The sequence below is a fragment of the Anas platyrhynchos genome, chromosome 2 (assembly GCF_047663525.1).
Source record: "Anas platyrhynchos isolate ZD024472 breed Pekin duck chromosome 2, IASCAAS_PekinDuck_T2T, whole genome shotgun sequence".
In the NCBI taxonomy this organism is placed as follows: Eukaryota; Metazoa; Chordata; class Aves; order Anseriformes; family Anatidae; genus Anas; species Anas platyrhynchos.
In genome coordinates, this window is record NC_092588.1 from 52,983,060 (window position 1) to 53,002,007 (window position 18,948).

General features: G+C 41.4%; 1 protein-coding gene across 4 annotated transcripts in view; it reads right to left on the reverse strand.

Moving 5' to 3' along the window:
* The window catches only part of EMILIN2 (elastin microfibril interfacer 2), a 39,084-nt gene that overhangs the window by 13,937 nt on the left and 6,199 nt on the right, over nucleotides 1–18,948 (reverse strand). For all 4 annotated transcript variants that reach the window (XM_072034769.1, XM_072034768.1, XM_027451993.3 and 1 more), the window contains 2 exons: nucleotides 7,977–8,152; nucleotides 3,937–5,871 (listed from right to left, as the gene is read on the reverse strand). In XM_072034769.1, coding sequence (XP_071890870.1) covers nucleotides 3,937–5,871; nucleotides 7,977–8,152 — 2,111 coding nt within the window. The remainder of the gene's footprint in view (nucleotides 1–3,936; nucleotides 5,872–7,976; nucleotides 8,153–18,948) is intronic.

Consider the following 18,948-nt stretch of genomic DNA (forward strand, 5'->3'; position numbering starts at 1 on the left):
AGAGAGCAGAGCTGAGATGGTTAAACAGCTGAAAATGGTGATGCTGTCCTCGCAGTGGTGCTGTCACTGCTCGGTTTGTTGCCACCAGACCAAATGTCAACTCGGTTACCAGGTCAGACAGCAGCACTGCCTCACTTCTGCTCTCAGATGCCCATCTGCAGCTGAAACGGCTTCCCTTGTACAATTAAAACAAGAATGCTTTCATTCCCAGCTCCCCTTAAAGCATTTTATTTTATTCAGTTTGATTAGCCGGGCAGCTTTAACCTCCATCTTGCTTCACTGAAGAAAGAATAATTTTGCAGGAAGGAAGAAGAGCCGTGACCTGGATGCACAGCTCAAGTGTTTCTTTGCAGTTTGGCTGAATCTAATGCGGTTCTGCCCTGGCCACGTGCTCATCAGACCCCAAAACACACAGTAAGCACATAAAAGAAATTATCAAGTAAAGGAATCAGTGGCTGCACCCGCAAGAAGCCACAAAGACATGACCTGCGTTTTCTTATTGATATCAAAGGGGTTCGGAAATTAAGCACCCTCTTGTAAGGGAGGCTACAGGAACAGACCCCATGACTCCTTTGTGATATAACACTTGTGGTTTATGCCCCTTTTAGATGTAGCACAGAGCATACATTCAGCTTCTTAGCCCGTAACTTCAGCAGACAATGTTTAGCTGTTACTTTTGAAACCCTGATATAGCGACAATTACCAGAGGAATTGCAGTTCAGGTTAAATAACCGTAACCAGAGCAAACCACAATCCCAGCACACTTCTAACTACCAAAAATCTTCACGACTCTGTACAAAGAGGCAGTAATGAGAAAGAAACAGCTGACTTTAACTTTTAGTTTCACACAATTTGAAGAGCACTTGCGTCTGCAGAGAGGCACAGACCGCAATGAGCAGCTCCCCTGCACGAACTCCTCTCTCAGCAGATGTGGGGCAGTGGCCATTTAATTTGGACTAACAGAAGCTGGAAAACATAACCTTGGTGAGTACATCGTATGTGGTTATCTACGTCCTCGGAGCAGAGCACCACCTGTCACCACCCTGTTTAATGCTGTCATTAAGTTGCATTATCTTCACCAGAAATCCAAACTAATACAATGCTGTTCCAGCCTCTGGGTTTACATCTGCTGTTGTCTGCAATCCTTCACTATCCTGGTGTCTTAGTTTGGACTCAGGCACTCAAAACCCTAGATCCAAAATATCTTACGAATTTCTTAATAAGACACAGCCACACTCCTGAGTTCAGCCCCGGGCCTGCACCTCTCAGTAAGACTTTATATTGGATTCCTTCTGACATATCCTTGCCTTACCGCCCTCAACAGCTCTATTAGTAACAAGTTGTTCCTGTTATGGTCCTTCTGAAGTCAGATGACATCACTTGAATGCTACGATACGCTGGCAAGTGGTGCAGAAGACACTCGGCACTGATCTACGGCCAGAACTGAAAGTCTTCTTTCAGCTAACGCAGGTACCAGAGAGGCCACTGCAGTCACACCGCCTGCGAACACAAAACCAGCTAAAGCTGTGCCCAGCTCATGTAACAGGGCTCCCAAACTGCTTCCCATAAAGGCTCTTTTGCCAAAATCTTTCTGGAACTCCGACTGTCCAAATTTACCCAGACTGCTGCGCTAGACAGCGTTATTTTAATTGGAAACATTTGGGGATCCAGGCATTGCTTCACAAATCCTGCAGAGGCCAGAGGTAGCTGAAAGCAGAGAGGGCCGTCCAAGGTACCTGCGTGTCTGGGCTCCAACAGCAGAGCCTTTCCCCAGGTGCTAAAAACCTGACGGTGGATGGAGAAACAGCTCTGCTCCGAAACTGAATTACGCTATGGAAACCCAGGCACGCTTTAGGCTTTTTAATGCCTTACAGCGTTGTAATAGAGGTTGACAAATACAGCCCATGAGGCCGCCTGAACACCTGCGTTAAATAGCAGGAGAAAGATTACTCTGCGTGTCTTGGATCTTTCTCCAGTGTCAGTTCCCAGTGCAAATTTATTTTTGGTGAGGCAGATGAGAAATAGGATAACACAGATATATCATACTGCATCTTAATGGGAACTGGGTCTCTTCTGAGAGACTCTGGGATTAAGGTCTTAACCCCACTGAATTGAACAGGAGATTTCACTGAAAGGAGTATCTGAGAATTACAGACCTCCTCTGTTCCTCTGCACTTCTTCCTTTAAAAGAATAAATATATATATATATATTAATGTTATTTAATACAAGAGCTTCTCATTGCAGAATTTCCCCCCCCTTTCCCTTTGAGGAGGGGCAGTGAGTGAGGGGCTGTGGTGGAGCTCAGCAGTGTAGCAGGGTAACATCACTGCAACAATACTTTTGTTTTCAAATGACTCTATACTCAAAATAAACACATCTACAGCAGGCTTTCAAGTCTTTGCCTCAGACCGAGAGGGGTATCCTTCCCCACAGGAATTAGTTTTGGATCCTCCATGAGGTACAACTTTTCCACTCAAGCGAGCGCTCTCAGTCAGGCACCAGATCTCCCCCACCCACCACCAGCTCCAGCAGCCCACAGGGCTTCCCCTCAGCACCTCTTCTTCAGATTTGGGGCCAGCCACAGAAACTGGCCTCTTCCCCACTGCTCTCTCACCAACTGAATGCATTCTGCCCTTTGAAAGCACAGCATCCAGGAATCAATACTCCAGCTGGGCTGACCAGCCCCAAACACCCCATCTCCAACAGACCTTTCACAGGCCTATCTCCACGTCAGCACTGGTGTCAGCATCTGTACTTCCCCTGAATTATCCTTCTCTAAAATGAATAAAATGTCAAAGAAAAAAAAAAAAGTCCAGAAAAGTTTTTTCTGACAAAGTGTGTTTATCTCAGTTTTGACACAATAATTTGTGTTGTGTCAAATTTATCTATGTGTGCACAGAACTAAAACCAGAAGCATCTCCTGAGCTTCACAGCCAACTGAAAAGTGCAATTTCAAAATAGCCTACACTTCCTGTGTTTTTTCCTCACAGGAACAGGAACAGGAAACCAGCTTCCTTCTGTACACTGACTCTTTCAAAAGAAAAAACTCATTGCTGAAATTTTGGGAAAGAACTGCAGAGGGGCTGAGTGGCATTTGGCAAGCCCTCTAAACCATTATGGCAGGGTTCACCGACACACAGAGGTTACCATTTCATAGCATTTTGAGCCAAAGAGGTTGTGTTTCTGCTTCTCAACCACTCTCACGCAAACTTTAAACTCACTGTGAAGTTAGATTTGAGCCCAACAGGTTGGATGGCTAACAGAAGTGGATGAGGTGTGAAAGCATTGCCAGCTGTGGTGTGAATGTATTGCCAACTTGCCACCTAAGTTGTGGGAACACAAACTTCTGGCAGGGCTATGAAACAAAAAGTGTTAAAATGCCACACCAAGATATGCCAGAGCTTGTTTGCGAAAGTCCTAAATCAAAGAGTCGGTGCTGAATTATAATCATTAACTAACGCTATGAACAAAACTTACAGAGAATCTTTCTTATCATAAATTTGAATTCCTTTGTCTTCGGTTTTCTCAATTTACTTTTCAATTCCCCTCGAGGAATCAGCTGGAAGGATTCTCACACATAATCTCATACACACAAGAAAAAGTTGAATAAAATAACTGGAATAATACCTACAGATAAATATTAATTAAAACTTGCTTTAAAGTCACTATCTAAAATATTAGTTTTGCTACTATCTTTATTCTGGCTCAAAGTGAACATGAAAGCATAAAAGACTTTTTTTTTTAAGAATGCTTTTAAAAGCAAAGTCCTCTATGGTGTCTTAGAGGAAAGCCAAAATTATAGTCATTGTAAAAACAAAGCAGAAACTGTGTAATATTAAATTTTTCCTCCCTTGTTTAGTTCCTCTATAAGTGATTCAGGAAAGAAAGCCTGTTGAAAAACAAATAAAAAAGCATTAAAAATGCATGAAACTTACTTGTGTCAGACTGAGATTTCAGCATGCCTTCCATGTCTGTGGTGATTTTAGAGACTTGACTATAAAACTGCTGGACAGAATTTTTGAGGCCAGAAATATCTTTGGAATGAGATGATATAGTTCCATTCATTTCACGTATGCAGTTCCACAAGCTGCTCACGTGCTTATTCAGACCTTCTTTTATCTTCTGCAAGCTACCCGAGACAGAGTCCAGCTTGCCGCAAACTTTTTCAACATTCGCGACTCGGCTCTCAACATCTGAAACACCATCCTGGACACCTTGGGTTTTTTCTTTACACTTGTTGAGATCATTCAGGACATGGTGGTTTAATTGTTCTAGTCTCTCTTTCACTTCACTACAGCAGTTATCACTAGGATGAATGGTTTGATTTGCAAATGTCCTCTGCATTTGATCAATTTTTCGGTAGACGCCTCGTTGTGTTTTTCTACAGGTAGAATTGACACCCAGAAGTTGCTCCCTGCAACTATTCAAGCCATCTTGCAGATTTTTCATATCTTTATCCATGACATTTAGACTATACCGGAATACACGCAAATCTCTCTGCATTTTCTGGTTGTCACGTTGGTTATCCTTAATTAAGTTAAGTTTCTCATTAAGAGAGCTATTTAAAGACTGCAGAAGAACAGAGTTGTTCTCTGTTTTCAAAAGCAAGTGATTGTATTTGTTATTACAATTTTCTAGCTCTTTCTGAAGGTCCTCTGTCCCTTGTGGTGCTGACAGACATTTCTGGCCACAGAGGTGTTCGAGGGACAGCAATTTGTTCTTGACAAGATTTATCTCCGTTGTAAACTGCTCGTTTGCAAATCCAGTGTCACTAGGCATAATAGGCCCAGGATTAATAAACATTCCATCCGGGTCTGTGGTATTAGCAATCTCTAAAATAGTGCCACCTAGCCTATCCTCTAGTGACCGGAGCTTTTGGTCAAACAAGTCTCTCAGCTCATCTACCTCAGCAGCTATAGCACCTCGGAGAGTTTCCTCGACGTAAAAGCAATGTTCTTCAGCATTTCGTTCAGTAATGTTCATCCTTGCATCTAGCTCCTCCAGCCTCTCACCAAACATGTCTTCCAAATCCGGAGTTGACAACCGAGTGATTTCATTGTCTATTCTGACATTCAGGATCCTGTGTGCTTCCACAACTCTGTCAAGCTTCTTGTCTAAATCTTTTATCTGCTGGTCAAAGTCATTTCTCTCACCCTCCTTGCAACAACTGGACTGGTTTGATGGAATCTGAGTTCGGAGAGTATTTATTTCTTTCCTCAAATCATTCTCTTTTCCTCTTATAACATCAATTATACCCAAACAGTTATTGTCATTGTCATCACACTGCTGCTGGATATCCTGCAGTTTGTATTCACAAGAGTTCTTCAGATCTGCCATTTTCTTTTCAAATCCTTCCAGTATTTCCTGTCTGAGGGACTCAAATTTTGAGTCTATGTATTCCTGATACACATTGCCACTAGGCATTGTTAATGTAGGTCCCTGTGCTGCCTCCTGCAGTTGTTTTAGTTGTCCTTCATAGCCTTTTACTTTTCCATTCAGTTCCTCCAGTTGGTCATTCCTGATCTTCAATGCTTCTTTGACCTCGGCTAGCTCAGACTTTATATCTTCCATTTCAAAATCAAGAAAAGGGTCTTTCTGATCTTTATTGCTGAGGAGTCCAGGCAGATGGATAGTGTCTGTTTCACCACCGACTGCACTGTCAGGCTCTGGGCGGTCATAAAGGTTGTTCAGCCAAGTGACCAACATCTTACTTGCATCTTCTTGGACAGTCAGCTTTAGGTTTTCATTCACACCTGCCAAGGAGGACTGAAGTTCAAGCACTGATCGTGTAAGTCTAAACAATTCTTCCTCAAGAAACTGCATTTTCTTCTCATATGGCGGAGGTTCTGGCGCTTCTGTTGGTTCTGCATCTGTTTCAAAGAAATAACAGACTAAGTCTGGAAATCAGCATTCCTAAGGGTATCTGTTTTAGTCAACAGAGGCCAATTTTACTTTTGCTAAATTTTTTTCCAAAAAATACTTCAAAATGCATAACGCTTGTTCTCTTTTCTATTCTTGCTTTCGGTAGTTTATAATTAAAAAACCTTATCAAATAATTCCAAACTAATCATTTTAGAACATTGACCAATTCTTGCTCAAACAGCTGTACAGAAAAGACATTGTCCACACAAGCAGCAGAATTCCTGCCACTGGAAGCTGGACAGGCATAGCTGATCCTGCCTAAGGGGATGGATAAATGGAATCCCTAAGATCCCCCCATTCCTAGTTCCTAGGATTCTCAGCAACAAGGCACTAGCAAGTCAAGACACTGAGTGTGATCCCAAATAATGATTTAATATAATTCAAACCTTCAGCTAGATCACCAATTGTTTTGATTTAACAACCATTTAAATATCATTTTAATGTGTAGATCTGTATGACCATATTTATTTACATATTCCTATGTATCTTTGCCATTATGCACAGAGGGATAAACTCTATAAAGACATCGTGTATAAACCCTACTGTGATGTCACATTACATCCTTTAGGCAATTCATAATTCAAGGACCTTTGTGCAGTTAAGGCATGCTATTACAGGCACAAGTAAAAGTAAAATGAAGTTAAGAAGTGGAAGTGAAGAAGAAAATATACTTTATAGAAAATACATACACAAGTTGTTAGCATCAGAAAAACTCTTTCAGATGACAAGTAAACAGCTAAGGATAAGTAAATTCCCCTGTCAAATTGTGACTCTATTGTAATGGAGTATTGCTAACAGTTAAATCTTCAGACAAAAGAATTTTAGCACTGATTCCAAGCTACGAATACTAGATATACTTTGGAAAGCAACACTGAGATTGAGTTTGAAGGACATGCAGTTGGAATTCTTCTTAAATGGATTTAAATGGATTTAATGGTTTTAAAATGGATTTCAGCTAAAAGACAGTACAAAGAAGATAGGAAATCACAAAGTATTCAAGATAGGCAGAATGGCTGCTTCCTTTAGTAATGAAAAAGTATGAACACACACAGTGTAGCTATTACATACACACTGGTCTATTTTTGCTTTGAAACATAGTTTTTTTAGGGAGTTTTGTCAGAGCAAAAAGAAAATCTCTAGATACAAGCAGCATGCCAGTTACTAAAGAGATTATTGTGTTTTATTATCAGTTTGCTGAAGTAATAGTTTAGGTGGGCTAACAAAATATTTAAGCGTTTTATTTTTAAAGCATGTATATAATGTATAGGTGTAGTTTAAAACTATGTATTCAGTCCCACTTGATTCCACTACACAAAAACACCAGTGGGAATCTGACTAAGTGAACATCTAATCTGATGCTGCTGTGGAGAAGTCCTTCAAAAAGAAGCATCTGTTTACCATTTCTTATTGATGGAGGAAAGGCATAATCCTGCAGCAACAGCACTCCTCTTACGCTTTCAGAAGGCAGTATCTAATACAACATTATTCATTCTTTATAGGTTTTTTTTTTTTTTTTTTTTTTTTAGCATTTGAGGCTTATCATTCCCTTAACCTTAGTATTAAGGCAGGTAATCTAATATTAATCTGTAAAACCTGCTCAGGTCCTTGAACAAACAACACGCTGTGAAATGCTAGGAAGCACCATCTATCATTAAAACTAGTACCTGTTCTTTTTTCATTTTAATAATAGTTTCTCTCAAATATATCTTTTTTTTTTTTTTTTTTTTTCCTGAACATTGAAGAAACCACCAAAAAAAAATCTCTGTTTTTACAAAAAACGACCTTAAAACAAAAATTTTCCTGAACCATGAGCAGACAGATGGCATTTATGGCCAGTGTTTCACACACACCCCTTCATTATTCTTCAGGAAATTCTCTGTATCAAGACTGTTATTGCCTGGCTATTATTTTCCCACCACACAGTGTCTTCCATATGGATTTTGTACCTGCCAGTAGTTGAGTTTAATAGAAACCATAACGGTTATTATACGTAAAAGGACAAAGCAAGAAACCAGACGTGATCATGCATAGCAAAACTCAAACAAAAAGTTACCCAAGCCTTTCTTCACAACAGCTTTCACCGGTGCTGCGGGACGCCGAGCTGCCTTTGGCTGTTCTGCTGGCCCTTCTCTGCAGTCTTCACCTTTGTATCCAGGACAACATCTCCATTCTAGCTCTGTTACTGTCTTGTATGCAACTGTGTACCGAGGTCTGAAACTCGTTCGGTATCTGCCAAAACAGAAAGTATTGTAAATGATCTGCAACATAAGCTTTTACTTAGACTACGCCTAAAATTAAAACTGTTTTTCTTTTAAGTGAGATTCAATTAACTTCAGACATGCTTTATTTTTTTCCTCCAAACATTAATTAAACAAACTTTTTTGTCCAGGTCTAAAAGTTACATGCACTTAGCTCATGGATCTAAGAGCAAACATGGCCCAGGCATGAGGGACTTTCTTCTATGAGCTGAGGGACACTGGTCTGGGAGAAGTGAAGGTTCATCTCGTCAGGCATTGCTGAGAGTAACGGTGACTGCCAGCGTATCACTCTATGAATTCAAAACCTTTCTCCTCTAACTACTTTTCATCACAAATCCACCCACAGGGCTCCTCCGGCAGCAATTCTTCACGGCATCAAAACTGCTCCTGCCTGCTTTGTCCCACTTGTTCCAACATTATTGTCCCTTAAAACACTCCCCAGAATCCGTATGCACAGAGCAGTCAAAGCCAGGAAGGCTGTTCCAGGAAAAGACAGGATGCTGACAGCATGAGTCAGATAAGGACATGAAAGAAGGGGTCAGATGAAAGGCTAAGACCAATGAGAGAATCGACTCTTTCCTACTTCGTTGCCCCTGTTAAGCTCAAGAGTTCTTGAGGACAAACCTATGCACCTTACGTACACAAAGACTTAAGGTTTCCTGATTAATCACTCAAAAAGTTAATAAATGGCAACCTGACTCTGAATGTGCAACTGTCTTCAACCAAGACTTTTTCCACAATTTTTGTTAAGTGCATATATCATAAGTTAATCTACAGTCATACCCTAAGGGATCCCCCCAGAGGATATTCAGAGGCTGTTTTATTTTATAAAAACTGTTACCAGTTTAAGGTATAGCTCATGTAGGGTGGAGAGATGAGGAAATGAAATAAAACAGGAATTTGTCACCTAAGTTCTGTAAAGTGGAAAGCTTGGAACACAAACTTCAATATGAACGAACATCTTACCCCGATTCCTCATGAGAATTTCTTTCTGTGAATAAAACTATCATGACACTACCCTCTCTGTTGCACGTTTGGGTCTTTTTTCATAGATTATTTCACATTAGAACAACACTTTGCATCCTTTACTCACTTCACAACTGAAGTGCCCCTAAAGTAGTCATACTGGCAGAAAAAATTGGGAACAAATGCAATGGACTTAACAAAAGCTCTACAACACATCTCATTCATTCAGATGGTATTTTGGGACAGGGAGAAGGCAGTATGTAACAAGCACCCAATGCTATCACAAAAAATCAACTCCACGTCTCGTTAAATGTTTACTTGTATTAATATGCAAAATCCCCTTTTGTTTAAAAATAATCAGTAATCTGCTACCAGATGGAAAGAATTAAATCTTACAGCAACTGTGAAACAGTTTCTATTGAAAGTCACCAAGTTTAACTGTTAATCTCCAAGGCTTGTGTGCAAATAACTGCAGAAATAATTCTGTATTTTTCACGCATCTCCCACTCCACAGACATAATTCTAGAATGTCCTACATCCGACAGCCGTTTGCCATCCGTGTTTTGATAAACTGCTTAGAAAACTCGGGGTGGGGGGCTTCAAAGTGTTAACCACTAAGTAGGAATTTGTTTCTTTTCCAAACATATCTTTCTGAGTTCTGTAACAATATATTCCACTTTTGGCACTGAGGAAATACTCAATGTTCTTTTTTTGCGTTGCTACTCTGTGTACAACCTCTCATTTAAGGGAAAAAAAAAAGTTACTGTGACTAGAGACAATGCCATTATTTTCCAAGCCATTTTGGGGCCAAACAGTAGGTTATTCTAACAAGCCTCTCCAGATTCCCTTTGCCCATGAATCTTCAGAGAAAGGCAAGGGTGGGACTAGCCTGTAAATCTGTCCATCAGCCACTCCCAGCTGAATGGTTTGCTCTGGTTATCAGGTTTTCAGATTCTGCCTTGGTGAACATTAACTCAGAGGGGTTTCCGATCCTTTTTAACCTTCACTATAGCACACGATGAAACTGCTGTGGGCTGCGCTCAAGCTCATAATTTCTTTTACTGTGTTCACAAAAACATCTGCTGAATCCTGTTTACAAATGTAAAGAGCAGCCATCCCAAGGTCAAGTGCTTCAAAATTAAGCGAGTGCAACGTAGAGGGCACCATTGGAAAGGACAACATCCCGACCACCCAGGAACTTCCTTTTCCTTCTCCCTTATCTGAACATTAAACCACATCTCATGTAGGTAATTTGGGTAGGATCCCCTTCCTTTGAACTAGCTGCTAGAGGCAGAGGAGTGACAGGATTAGCTAAATGTTTTAGTGGTTTGAAGTGGTTTAAGTGTCATTACCATCTCTCTCACAAACACCACATTACTGAAGTACAAACTTTGAACTTCCAGATCCATTTTCATATGCTGGAAATGGCAGTACAGACTTTTCTCTGATTGCCATAAAGCACTTGACTGCTCTCAGCTTTGTGTGTGTTCCTCTCTATACTGTCAGGGACAAACTCCTCCCTGAAAATCAAAGTATTTTGACTATCTTCAGATCACTAAGTTATATTTCTTTTCTTTTTCTTTTTTTTTTTTTTTCAGTAAAAAAAAAAAGTAGCTAAAAGCAATTTTATAAAAGGGAATAAGAACAATGTTTATGCAAAACATGCATTTGTTTACTCAAATTATAAAATGAGGATTTTCCTTGTACCGTTTCTGCCATTTCTCTCATATCTTAGATGAGTTTCTCTTTCCATACTTTCTCTATAGTCATGTTCATCAATATAGACAGCTTCAGATGACTTCAATATTCAGGTAAAAGTAAATTACAAGACAACCAAATATAAGAGAATATAAATAAATATAAAGAAACCATGCTTAATATTTTTCATATTGGCTAATTATACAACTTTTATAGCAATCTGTCTTAAAAATAAAAAATATGCAAGTTCAACATTCTCAGTCTTCATTTTCTTTTATTTCACAAGTTCACGATCATAATAGGCATAAAACACTTTAGTATGATTTATTACAAAAATTATTTGAAATGCGGAAGAATCCTCCTGCCTTAAATTAAAGAACAAAAACACCGTGTAAGTCTTAGCAGTCTATTCCTTACAAATTCTCATAACTATGTCTGAGAGCTCAAGCAAATACGCAAATTGGATCTGTTTTGATTTCAGCTGTGACCCATCAAGTGCTGACTAACCTGAATCTTAAACCACAATTCTCCTAGGGCAAAAAGTGTGCTAGAATGAAAATGCTTCAAAATCTGGACGCACCACAGCTTTCACATTTTACAACCTAAACTGCCGTACCAAGACAGTTATGCTCATGTGGAGCTCAGAAATTAAACAGGGATTTTCTTAGCAAGAACTACTGCTTCTCTATGCTGCCAGTCCAGTTCATTTCATCACACAGCCAGTCCCATTGACTGCAGCAAGACTAGTCATGTTGAGGCAGGGAAACGGGAACTTACCCTAAAACTTTTCTAATTGGAATTCGGTCATATACAAGTTTCTTAAAATCACAGCTTAATTGCTACAGCTTCACTCCTTCGTGCAGACTTGTGGAAGTTGCCCATGCAAGGAATGTGTCACCATTCCAGGACTATCCAGATGCACTGATGAATGAATGACCTTCACCAACAAGCGGTCAGCCTAAGCGTGATTCCCAGTCATGTAAGTTTTTTATAGCCAGAACTTTGCTTGCACAGTGGGTTTCAGTGGAGGAGCTGCAGACTTCCAAGGTTTTGGCAGGCTGCAACAGCACTGAACACAATTATATTCTTGGTTACGGTTCTGACAAAACTAAGGAAAACGTACCTTTCTGCTAGGGAGCGCAGCCAGAAAATTATTTCTGATTCTACACAATTTAATGATGTAGACTTGGGAGCTACTAGAATACAAAAATCAGATGTCTCTGTTTATATTTGCAGTATTTGGAATTAAGCTGCTCGCACATTAGAGTATACACAATGTACTCAGTGTGGCAGGAGAGACAAAATGTCATTATAACGTTGCTTCTCTATGCAGCTGGGTTGTGTTAAACAGTTAGAACACAACATGCCCGAGTTTCTCATATTTTGTCTTGTAGTTATGAATCTCTGCAGTTACCTAATGAGGCAATTTAGTCAAATTCAGGAAAGTTTCATAAGTCTCTTAAAGAATTGTGGCTCCGCTTTAATGCCTGTATATGTTGGAACGTAATTAAAAACATAATAATCATAATAATTTATTAAATCTTCCCCCCATGACCTTGGATTTCTGTGATTCAAGTGTTAATAATCACAATTATTTTTACAACTGTCTCACAGACAGTAAAATTTTTCTTTTCGTATGTGATTAAAACTTGCATCATCAGCATTTATTGTGCCTCGTCACCTAATCCTCACGAGGACTTCCAGCTGAAGGAGATGGCCACATCCTCTTGGAGAATTGAGCTAAAATAATATTAATGAGGTCATTCTTTTAGACAGCAGGAACAAAGAGTGCCTTCAACAGTCTCTAATCTTTCCTTGCAAGAGAGAAAATAAGAACAGCTGGTATTTACATTACTGGGAACAACAGACATGGAGAAGGTTAACATCCTCAACAACTTTTTTGCCTCAGCCTTCACAGCCAGTCAGGCTTTACCACATCTCTTGAATCCCTGAACTTCTAAGCAGGGGCCGGGGGAGCAAGGTCGTTCGCACTGTAAGTGGAGAACAGGTTTGAGACCACCTGATGACACTGAACAAGTACAAGTCTATGGGGCCTGACGCCATACATACCAGGGGCCTGAGGGAACTGGCTGAGGGAGTTGCCAAGCCTCCCCCCATCATATCTGAAAAATCCTGGCAGTCAGGCCATGTGGTGACTGGAAAAAAGGAAACATCACTCACATTTTTAGAAAGGGTAGGAAGGAGGACCTAGGGAACTATAGACCAGTGAGCCTCACCTCTGTGCTTGGGAAGATCATGGAAAAGATCCTCCTGAAAGCAATGTCAAGGCACATGAAAGACAAGGAGGCGATCTGAGACAGCCAGCATGGCTTCACCAAGGGCAAATCATGCCTGACCAGTCTGGTGACGAGTGGTGTCCCTTAGGGTCTTGTCCTGGGACTGGTGCTGTGTCATTTTATCAGTGACATAGACAGTGGATCGAGTGCACCCTCAGCAAGTTTGCAGATGACACCAAGCTGAGTGGTGCAGTTGATACAGCAGAAGAAAGGGATGCTATCCACAGGGACCTGGACAGGCTGGAGAAGTGGGCCCACATGAACCTAATGAGGTTCAGCAAGTCCAAGTGCAAGGTGCTGCAGCTGGGTCAGGGCAATCCCAGACATGAGCATAGACTGGGAGAAGAACTCACTGAGAGCAGCCCTGCAGAGGAGGACTTGGGGGCTCTGGTAGATGAAAGATTCAAGAGCCAGCAGTGTGTGCTTGCAGCCCAGAAGGCCAACTGTGTCCTGGGCTGCATCACCAGAGGAGTGGCCAGCAGGGCAAGGGAGGTGATTGTGCCCCTCTGCTCTGCCCTTGTGAGGGCCCTCCTGGAGTGCTGCATCCAGGGCTGGGGCACCCAGCACAAGAAGGATGTGGGGCTGTTAGAGCGGGTCCAGAGGAGGGCCACAAAGATGGTCAGAGGGCTGGAGCACCTCTCCTATGAAGAAAGGATGGGAGAGCTGGGGATGTTCAGCCTGGAGAAGAGAAAGCTCTGGGGAGACCTCATTGCGGCCTTTCAGTACTTAAAGTGGGCTTATAACAAAGATGGAGAATGACTTTTTACTAGGGCAGATAATGGTAGGACAAGGGGAATGGTTTTAAACTAAAAGAGGGGAGATTTAGATTAGAGGTTAGGAGGAAAATTTTCACCCAGAGGGTGGTGAGGCACTAACACAGGCTGCCCAGAGAAGCTGTGGATGCTCCATCCCTGGAGGTGTTCAAGGCCAGGCTGGATGGGGCTATCAGCAACTTGACCTAGAGAGTGGCATCCCGTCCCATGGCAGGGCGTTGGAACGAGGCGATCTTCAAAGTCCCTTCCAACCCAAGCCAGTCTGTGATTCTATTACATGATTCAATTCTAGGAGTCCTTCCATAACAGGGCCTTAGCTACCAGCACCTACTGCCTTCACCATGAATTCAATATGATCAAATGATACAACACATTCAGAACAGCAATGCAAATTTATATTTTTAATATCTAAAAACTTCACAGTTGAAATAAAGTTGTACAGTGTGGCAATAACATTAAAAGATTCTTCCTCTCTGAGAGAAAAGTATTTTCTTCAGAAAGCGTTTAATTAAAAATACATGTTTGCTGCAAATGCTAGACATTTTGACTACGGAACGAGCTCTAATTTTCTCATGGTGCTAAACCACAGAAGGAAGCAGTTAGCACTGATATTTGGAATGTCACCTAATAGCGATAAAACAAATCAGAAACATTTGGATGAAATCGGTGGGAAAACATATGGCTCCGTTCTGTAACTAGATATTAACATTCGACCTTCGGGGAAATGCAAGGAGATAACTGCCACCACATCCTCATTGTGAGCGAGGGACTGCAGAATCAGCATATGTTTCTACATAAGCAGTGTGTAAAACGTTTATTCTGAGCACAAAACTTCAAGGTCAGTCCAAAATTCTGTAGTCATTGGAACAGGTCCCATAACTTCTGCAGTCTGCAAATCGTGATCCTATTGGATATAAGATAACTAATCTTCATTGTTTAATGCCTTTATTGAATGTAGATCCGCTCTTTCTAAATGATATAGCATGCTCTGGCATGTCCCAGTCATCCAAATCTCCAATGGGAGTGCTGGAGTAGCACACACACAAAAGAAAACACAAACACCAACTATGAGATACAACTGCAATAATATCTGACCAAGGTTTTTTATTTATTTTTTTAATTATTTTTGCAGGCTGAAAGGCTTCTGCTGAATATATACCTAAACTGGCCATTCTTCCCACACAGTCACTAAGCTAGTACCAGTTAATCCCACATTTCTAATTTCCCGAGAGCCTTGGCCTGTTTGTAGCCCCTACAAAAGCTGGTAGAAATCCTAGTTCCAGTGAAATCAGGGAGACTTAATTTCTGACAGAAATCAGATAGCCATTGACTGCAACAGTGAGATTCAGCACATCTGAATTTCAGGTGCCCATAACGTGGGTATCGATGGGCATCAGCTCTATGTATTTCCCTTAAGCCAACAGAACAGCTAGTAGAGTCTAAATAGGATTTCATCTCATCCTAAATCCTTATTTACATCTGATTACTTAAGCACTGTGTTGGACACTACTGACCTGCATTTGAGTCACTACTACTGCAGATGTCTAAGCTCCTGTGCTCACATGCACATCCCTGTATGGTCGACAAGTGAAGTTAGGCTGAGCTGAATCCCGTCTCTGGATTTTGTTCATTTATAACCTTGCTACTGCAGAGTCACGCTGGCAGCTCTCTGCTGTTCTAGGCCACAAGTGAGCTTAATTTAAGAAAAAAATATGTCTTTAATAGGAGTTTACCCTAAGGCACTTATGGCAACCGGTGAAAAGATGTGTTGACAGGAACAGATGAGAATCACAGAATGGTTTGAGTTAGAAGGGACCTTAAAGCTCATCTAGTTCCACCCTCCCTGCCATGGGCAGGGACACCTCCCACAAGACCAGGTTGCCCAAAGCCCCATCCAGCCTCTGAGTGAAGAATTTCTTCCTCACAGCTAATCCAAATATACCCTATTTAGTTTAAAATTATTTCTTCTTGTCCTATCACTACATTCCCTGACAAAGAGTCCCTCCCCAGCTTTCCTGTAGGCCCTCTTTAGTTACTGGAAGGCCTTTATATGGTTTCCCCAGAGCCTCTTCTCCAGGCTGAACAACTCCAACTCTCTCAGCCTCTCTTCATAGGAGAGGTGCTCCACCCCTTGGATCATCCTCATGGCCCTCCTCTGGGCTTACTCCAACAGGTCCATGTCCTTCTTATGCTGGGGGCCCCAGAGCTGAACACAGCACTCCAGGTGGGGATCTCAAGAGAGCAGAGCAGAGGGGGAGAATCACCTCCCTCACCCTGCTGGCCACGCTACTTTTGATGCAGCCCAGGATACAGTTGGCTTTCTGGGCTACGAGTGCACACTGCTGCCTCATGTTGAGATTCTCATCAACCACCTCAGGCTGATGAGAGGTGGGTGGTGAGGTCCTTTTCCTCAGGGCTGCTCCCAATCCATTTCCCACCCAGCCTGTGTTTGTGCTTGGGATTGCCCTGGCCCAGGTGCAGGACCTTGCACTTGGCCTTGTTGAACCTCATGAGGTTCGCACAGCCCCACCTCTCCAGCCTGTGCAGCTCCCTCTGGATGGCATCCCTGCCCTCCAGTGTGTTGAGTGCACCACAGAGCTTGCTGAGGGTGCACTTAATGCAACTGTCCACATCACCAACAAAGATATTAAATAGTGCCGGACCCAATAACAACCCCTGAGGTACGTTTCATCACTAGTCATTGAGCCACTGACAGCAACTCTTTCAGGACAACCATCCAGCCAATTCCTTCCTTACCCACCGAGTGGTTCATTCATACATCTCTCCAATTTAGAGATGAGGATGTTGTGCAGGACAGCATCAAATGCTCTGCACTAGTCCAGGTAGATGATGTCAGTCACTCCTCCCTTACCAACACTGTAACCCCATTGTAGAAGGCCACCAAATCCATCAGGCATGATTTTCCCTCAGTGAAGCCGTACTGGCTGTCACCAATCACCTCCTTATTTTCCATGTGCCCTAGCTGTACAAAAAATCTATTTAAAAGGAATTACAGTGAACCTAGAAATATTTACTGATTTTGACTTGGCAGTGGAAACACAAAGTCGCCTCTTACAGACTTATGAAATTCTCATCTTTGCACTGGCCTTCTTCCTTTAGCTGGCAGTTTTGCTTTCCAAAATTTGTATAAAGAACTCAGTACACGTGTTTGTACGAGTCAAGGTCTGGAGTCTTTTCCTCTGAAAACCTGCCACTGACAATACCCACCATCCCAATATCTAGCCCAGTCGTAGCTATCTCAACTGAAGTTCCCTAAAAGGTTGTGGTCAGATCTCTATGTAATTTAATAATCAGCCTCTAATATACATCATTAAGCTCTTATTAATAAACTTTGCACTACAGTAAAGCATTAGCCACAACTGATGTTACAGAATTAGCACCAAATCGATTCTGAGCTAAATCCTGAATAAAAAACTGCTGCTGGCTGAGAGCACTAACAGGGACTGAAACTGAAGGACTTGTTCTCTGAAGAGAAGTTAAAGCACTGCACATCTGCATCGTGGAGTTCAGCTACACTCTGCATGTAAAACAAAGAAATCACCCATCCAAGTCACTACAAAAATGTTTTAGTATTTGACTATGAAAACCCTGTAATTTTACTAAATACAACATGAATGAGGGTTAGAGACTAAGCAGCTTTTCCAATGTTTACTGTTTGCTCTGTCCCTTCACACCACCTGAGAAGCACAGTGGGAACAGAGATTGCTTTCTGTCTGGAGGAAAGTGTTAGCAGGCAGAAACATGCCACAGGTGACTTGTATCCCTCCCTCTCACTCCACTCCCAGAGTATCAGCACGTCAGGACAGAGGCAGAAAAGTTGCTGTCCTCCATCCCCTGGTCTATTGGTAACAGGGAAGGAGCAGAGAATCATGCTGCCAAAATCAGCTCTCTACAACCTAACCTCTCAGATGGTTCTCTTTAATGCTGAGTGTTAGTTCAATGCATCCAAGAGAATCTGGCTGAATTTTACTGAGGTATGCTTTTTTCTTTCTTTCTTTTTTTTTTTTATTTTTTATTTTTAATAAGTAAGGCAGAAGATCACAGAAACTGGTGGAAGACAAAAATGCTTCTCAGACAGAAGATTCTCATTTGTAGTTCCATTCAAAATCTCCATAAGTGCCATCATTCATTACCTAAATGGTGAATTTTGATGTCACTCATCTCAGTTAGGACTTTTTCTTCAAAAAAAAAATTTTTTTTTTTTTATCTTTTTCATCAAAAGAAAATGAGACTCAAAATATTTATTTTCTCTAGATGTGCAATTAAACAGAGAGTGGAGAGAAAGTGAACAAACAACTAGGGGATTGCATGCTCTGAAGCAAGTCCCCCCATGCCTCCTATTAGTGGTTTAGTTTCCCAGTGGTGTATTTGTATGGATACATAAGGATATATCCATACATATGTGTATCCATACATATCTATATCCATACAAATAGAGGCAGAGTGAGATTGATATGTATCTCAATCACCAAGGATTTTATTTTTCAAAATCTGACCACTGAATTCCAGTGGGGAATGCCCAAAAAGTAAGTTTCAGGTTTAGATTTTAATAGTCCTAATGTTATTGAATTATTATCCCTTAAAGCTAGGCAGGCACCCGCTTCTTATGAACAGAGAAACTAAGATATAGGATGCATTTAAGGAACTTACAGCCACAGTCTGTGGCAACACTCAAAGCAGAGCTTTGTTCTTGGGGTCTGCAATCTTGTAACTCTTACATGGTTGCTTCCTTCCATTTTGTCACAAGATAAACATACGTCAGTCAACCACATGCTGACAGACCCAGAATAAGCTACTAAGAAAACACTAAATAAAATAGGATATTAGAACCTTGAAAAGACAGTCCTTCCAAAAGAGTTTCAGAAAAAAAAAAAAGTAGAACAGCACTGTGATGTAGTCCAACAGTGATGGAGCAGAAAGGGACTTAGCATCAGCTTACATGTTTACAACATACTCACCTGCTTCTCCCTGAAGTAGGGACCGAATTTCTCCCCTTACGCCAGTGGACAGGT